This window comes from Mirounga angustirostris, unplaced genomic scaffold (genome assembly GCF_029215605.1).
Source record: "Mirounga angustirostris isolate CCGP_5_RB_7025 unplaced genomic scaffold, mMirAng1.0.hap1 SCAF_10, whole genome shotgun sequence".
Classification (NCBI taxonomy): Eukaryota; Metazoa; Chordata; class Mammalia; order Carnivora; family Phocidae; genus Mirounga; species Mirounga angustirostris.
The window spans coordinates 117,321,595-117,327,811 of NW_026991718.1; the positions used below are offsets into that span (position 1 = coordinate 117,321,595).

Below are 6,217 nucleotides of genomic sequence, written 5' to 3' on the forward strand. Positions count from 1 at the left end.
GGGGCCATGCTTCACTTTCTCAAGGAAGTAGCTTGATGAAAGCTGGGCTTCCGGAAGATAAGCCTGGCGTGTTTTGGGGGGCCTCCCAGAAGGCCTTCTCCAGGCCTCGCAGCAGTTGCTCAGGTGTGAAATGAAGTCCTGGACGCAGGTAGTGGCAGTGGGGATTTCGAGCTTCTGTGGTGCTTGTTGGTGATAGGTGATAAATCTGGGTTACTCTCTCAGTTTAACACAAAGTATAGCTTTATAGTGATTTTTCTAGGCATGTCTAGGTGGAGCCCTCAAGATAACTGGAAAGCCTGAGTGTATTTTATTTTGTAAGGTGTTTTGAAATAGATAAGAACCAATTAAGAGAATGCAAATACGAAGTGTCACTGCTTTTACTTCCAAATCTCAAGTGCAAAGTTAAATACCATTTAATTCACTGTTGCCAGTTTTGAACTCTGCTTTCCTTTTTTATGTCAAGTTTTTTTCCTTTTGAGAACCCGAACATTGTAGTTTAGCTGAAGGAGGGGAGGGGCGGTCTGGTGGGGAGAATGTAGAGCAAGAAAGCTGAGAGTATCTGTATTGGCTCCTTAAGCCTGACCATCAGCACACAGAGACTTAACTGCATTGTCTTCTCTTTGTCTCCTTAGGAATATAAACAGAAGCTTGCTCGGGTAACCCAGGTCCGCAAGGAACTGAAGTCCCATATTCAGAGCTTGCCAGACCTCTCATTGCTGCCCAACGTCACAGGAGGCTTGGCCCCCCTGCCCTCTGCTGGTGACCTGTTTTCAACTGACTAGGACAGGTGTCATGCCCCAGATTCCCATCTCTACCAGCAGAAAGAAGAGGGCAAGTCATGGTTGGAAATAACCTTGTGGCCCCTGGTTCTGTCCCTCCTTCATCCCGGTCCCGCAGCCTCAAGAAAGAACCACAGACTCTGATTCTCCTCTCCGTCCTCTCTTGTTGAGCACAATTCAGAACAGTGGCGAGTGGAGTCCAGTTTAGATTCAGATGTGGAAGGAATACAAACTCTCCCACTTCATGTTTTCATGCCCCTGTCGGTTTTCCATTCTTAGCTCTTTCTTTACACCCAAGAAGTTATGAAAATCATGTGTACTTCTGGAAGCTTTCGGAAGAATCTTGTCGCTTATGACAGCATTGTGTCATGAAAGCAGCTTCTCTTTTTGAGCTGGGCTGTTCAAGTTCAGTACAGGCCTCCACTGAAGGACCCGCTCTGGAGTCATTGGCTTTCCTGGCTACCATCCACCCTGAAGATTGGAGGCACAACCGTCACGCAGCTTTGCCATAAAGAGTTTGCCACATCTCATCCTTCCTTTCCCTTACTTCTAGTGGTGTATAGTCAAAGGTGAGGTGAGGTGCGTTTGTTTTGTAAGCAGACTAGGGAATCTAGCAATAAGATTCAACGCTGATCTGGAACATAAAGTCACAGTTCAGAAACAAGGGTAACAGGGATCACAAGCATGAGTTAAAAATAAGTTATTTGCTTCAGGTTCCTACAAACAACCTTCCCAGGCACCCACTGTCAGAGAAAACGTTCCTAAAAACCTGATCTCTTGGCCCTAATCGGTTGTGAAGGCAATTGTTAGAAATGGTACTGGCGGACCCCAAAAGCTAAAGGCTTACTAAGAGTCTGGGCTCTGCACAGGTGTTGCTTTTTCGACCCATGTCTTTTGGGGAGCAGGGCTCACACTAACATTTACTTCACTGGGCGCGTGTCTACAGTATGGTGAGTAGACTTGAATATCTCCCTTGCGAACACGACACTCTGTGCATGTTTGTCCGTTTACGCCACTGGCCACTGCACGTGTCCTTGTGCCCGGGGGAGGAGGAGTACTCTGATCGGCGGTAACTGAATAGCTCATCTCGGGCAGAGGAAGGGGGGAAGTCAGGGATTTTAATTTTGGGTTTTAATTCCATTATCATGCCAGCTGACATTATGACTATATAATGTACTTAAGAGAGGATTTTTACCTTGCTTTTAGTGAAGCTTAGGCCTGCTAACTGTAAATCATTCTGATTTGGCAGGTTTATTTTTGACATTGGAAAGGGCAGAAAAAAATTTGCCCGAAGAGTATAATAGGAGTCAGAGCCCAGAGGCTGAAATCCAGAAGCTATAAAAAGGAATTCAGTGAAGGGGGTGGGGGGGGCTTCAGAATCTCCATTATTTTGAGTTGTTATTTTCAGGATTACCAAAAAGCCAATTACTTGTAATTTTACATGTTAAACATGTCGAAACATAGCCTGTGTTTTAAACGTGTGGCAGGCTTTCCTTTAAGAAGCTGTCCGGCCTGCCATGAAGTGAGAACGACGAAAAGTCTAGCAGGTGTTCAGTTTAACTCTGTGTAGAACATAGTAGCGTTTAAGGTGTTTTTCGGATTTGAATATGGACCGTGTGTTGTTTGCTTATTGACACTGCCTGTTGTCCTGTCATTATTAAATTCATGAGTCTCTAACTAGACAGTTTTTCTTCCCAGAGGCCATAGGGCAGTAGGTGACTTTACTAAAATTGCAAGATCAGTTCTAGTCTTCGCTGTTGCTGCACATGCGCCCCCTCCCCATATGGTGTGCGGCTTTAGTCCTGTGCGTGAGCTTGCTTTGGAACAGACCCATCTTGGACATTCTCTGTGCTTTCACCGAGGAAGCAAAATTTTACTAGCCATGAATCAAAAGGGTATAGTAGATGTTTGCTCTGATCAGCTAGCTGAAAATGTTATAGCATGATGGATTTCACCCACTGCTATGTTTTATCTGATTGAGTTTGACCAGCACTTGGTGCATAATTATTACAGCAAGAGCAAAAAATGAAACTGTAGCAATTATGTAAATGAATGTGTTGGCCTCCTAACACCTGTTACTAGTGGACTTCCTATGAGGAAGTTAGTTTTGGGTTTTTTATTTTGTTTTGTTTTGTTTTTTAATGAAATGCTTTTGTTTTTTAAATCTTAATTCTCCCGTATCCTCCCCAGGTGTGCTTATTACTTCATTTGTTTAATTTAAATGAACCTTTCTTCTCCTTGTATGTATGAGGTGATCTGGTGGGGTGGGGTGGGTGGGGTTTTTTTGTGTTTTTTCTTTATTTAGGGCATCCATAGGCCTCAAAGGACCTTTCCTTTTAGGTCATATTCCTCAGAAAGTCTTCATTCTTCTTTGTTTTGTTTTTTTTCTTAAAGAATATTTTTAAAGCTTAAATTTGTATATTAATTTAGGACTTTATTTAGAAGTATAGGCTGTCATTGGCGGCAGCAGTATATTCTGAAATGTCTCATAGATATATATTTTTGAATAAAGATGGTGTTGTTGAATGACATCGTGTGATATTTCTTTCCCCTGCCTTGTTACAGAACACCGATGCTTTCTTTGTAAGCAGTGGGTAATTAGTAATCACCAATAGAGATTGTGCTGTCTGCACAGAATCTTGTCCCTTAGGAGTTTTGTGACTGTTAGTGGCCCATAAATACTCGGCACTTATATAGTATTTTCTAGTTCTTTCCAGGGGCTTAATTAGCTTTAATTAGCCAATCCACACAGTGCCCTGGAGAGGTACCTCCATAGTTTTTTCCTCATTGTACAGAAGTGGGAACCGATGGAGAGAGGTTAAATGACTTTTTTCCCCAGTACCACAGTCTCTGACAGATTCAGACCTGGAAGTTCTTTGATTTCAGCGCTTTTGTTCACACTGCTGGGCCTCCAGAGAGAGATTTGATTTTGGCAATCCAGTGAAAGGCATTCTGAACAGTTAAAAAGAAGAAAAATGTGAGATAATCATAAATCCAAGTGGCGTGTCTTTTAAAAACATTTTTGTGGGTTTCCTTTCTCTTTTCCTTTCACTCTCAAGTGAAAGCATATTGGCTGAACATTGTTGGTGAATACTTGAAATAATAGAAAAACAGTTTGAAATACAGCCTTTTGAAGTGACCGGTTTGGAAGGCTGATTTTAACCTTTCCACTGGATAATGGCAATATTTGCCAGAAAAAGTGGGGTTCCCCATCTCAGAATGCAAGAAGGCTGCAGTAGCTGTGGTCCTCCAAGACTGAAGTGCAGCTCAAGGCCAAGTCCAGAATCAGAGGAGTTGGAACTATGCATTGCTGAAGTTCTGCCTTAAAATATAAAGGTTGAATGAGATATGTGAATCTCAGGAGACAGAATCTCCTGTGTCCCCAGGTTTCATGGCCTACTTAATGCCTCCACTCCTACCTATAAATAGTAAGTCCATAATTCCTCGGGTTTAATTAGCACTTCAGGCTACAAAATATGACTACAAGCTCCTGAAAGCTGAAGATGGAACTGCCTAAGAGTTCATGAATCTGTCAAAATGCTTAACTTTTGTGATTAGAGTCATTAACTCTCTGTGACCTTCCTGGGCCAGGTACTTCCTCTCTGCCTCCGTTTTCTTACCTCTGAAACGTGGTATTGGACTAAATGATTTCTGGGTTCTCTGCCAGCCCTAAAAGCTTATGGTGGTTTTGTTGGTGGGAGAAAAACGCAGGACTGAAGTCTGAGAACGCTGAATGGCAAATCCTAGGTTCCCAGGAACATTTGTTAGATAAGTTAATAATACCAACGTTGTGCTGTATACAGTTACTTTTAAAAAAAGAGGGGAGCATATATGGAACCCTGGAGATTGTAGTCTACAAGGATCAGAACACAAGATACAGGGCCAGGACTAGGAAGATGGGAGTAAACACTGTTCACTGGGCACAAATTAATCTGCATTTGGTATATTTGAGATCTTTAAGAAAAAGCTATTTTCCAGCCTGGTTTGCTGTCTTATTTTCTGCCAGAATCATTCATCTGGCTAAACTCATTTCTCATCACCACCTCCATGGGGTTTTTCATTTAAAAATCATTCTTCCACTCTAAGGCACAGTTTCAATTAAGAATCCATTATTCTCCTGTACAGTAGATTGGGATTCACATAGCTTCATGTAGTGTTGAAAGCCTAGTTGGTTCAATTTTTTAGACTCGGAAATAGTTATTTTTCATTAAAATTTCATTTCTACCACTGGTTGGATAAACATTAAAATTAGCAGTACGAATCAGAATTTAATAAATAGGAGGCAGTTGGGGCAAGTGATGACCCGCATCTGATCTCAATGTGATGACCTTAGTTGAGTCCCTTAGCCTTTAGAGACCTTAGCTGCTCCTTAAAGGGAACGAATTGGGGGAGGGGGGAGGTTGACCGAGTAACCTCAGAAGTCCTTTCCAGATCCAAAGTTCAATATGCCCAGGTTTTCAGAGGATTTCCTCCTACTGAGAATCTTACTAAAGTGCCCACACAATGAATGCACTCCATAGATTTTTGAATGCCAGTTATCTGGATGAATTCTTAGTTACAGAATTGTAAAGTGGTTACAAACATACCTATTAATAACTTTAAATGAGGAGTTTTTAAAAAGGGCCTAGTGCCATGTTCTAAGTTTGTAGTTTTGAAGCATTCCATTATCTTTTCTTTTGCATCTTGTGCTTTTGATGTCATATCTAAGTAAACATTGCTAAATTTAAGGTCATGAGAATTACTGCTATATTTCCTTCTAGGATTTTATACTTTTAGCTCTTATATATAGGTCTTCGATCCATTTTGAGTTAACTTAAGTAATGGGCTGTATCTTGATCAATAACCTTGAAGATCTCTTCCCAGCTCAGCTTTTCATAAAATCTTGACAGAGCCTGGCTTCCTGATAGAGTTGTAAAACTCAAGAATATTCATGAATTAACTCCAAACACAATTTTCTTTTAAAGGTCTCTAGCAACCTTTAGTGAAGTCACCGTCTATTAGTTAAATGATATTTTGAAATTTAACCCCAAATGAAAACAACTAGGGTAAGAGATTTTCAGTTCCACCTGTAAAGGAGCAAGTGCTATGGGAATTGCCCTCTGCCATAAACTACTGGAAAAACATTCAAATATGTAAAACAAATGTTTCCAGACATTGGACATCAGGAAGCACAGAACTGTGAGTTCCCGAGAGAAGGGAAACAGATAAGGAGAGTTGATTGCCCCCATCTTACTCACTGAGGGTGTTCCCAATCTGCTGGGAGCCAGAGGCGCCCCATATCACTGAATTGAGGAGGCAGACATCAGAGTTCAGAAAGGTTGCGGTGGCTGGAATTTGCGGGGAGAAGTAACAGGAGGTAGCTGCACAGAGACTGCACTCCGAAAATCTGCAGAGGGTTCCCTTGACCCCTTAAGTGAGTTCTGAGCAGGATGTGTGGG

The 6,217-nt window shown here is 41.8% G+C and overlaps 1 protein-coding gene across 1 annotated transcript in view; it reads left to right on the forward strand.

Annotated features, from left to right (window-relative positions):
- Window positions 1-3,308, forward strand: part of RPRD1B (regulation of nuclear pre-mRNA domain containing 1B) — a 51,922-nt gene extending 48,614 nt beyond the window's left edge. Inside the window, exon 7 of the mRNA XM_045885752.3 lies at window positions 633-3,308. Within this exon, the coding sequence (XP_045741708.1) occupies window positions 633-782 (150 nt within the window). The 3' untranslated portion in view covers window positions 783-3,308. The remainder of the gene's footprint in view (window positions 1-632) is intronic.
- The last annotated feature ends 2,909 nt before the right edge of the window (window positions 3,309-6,217 follow it).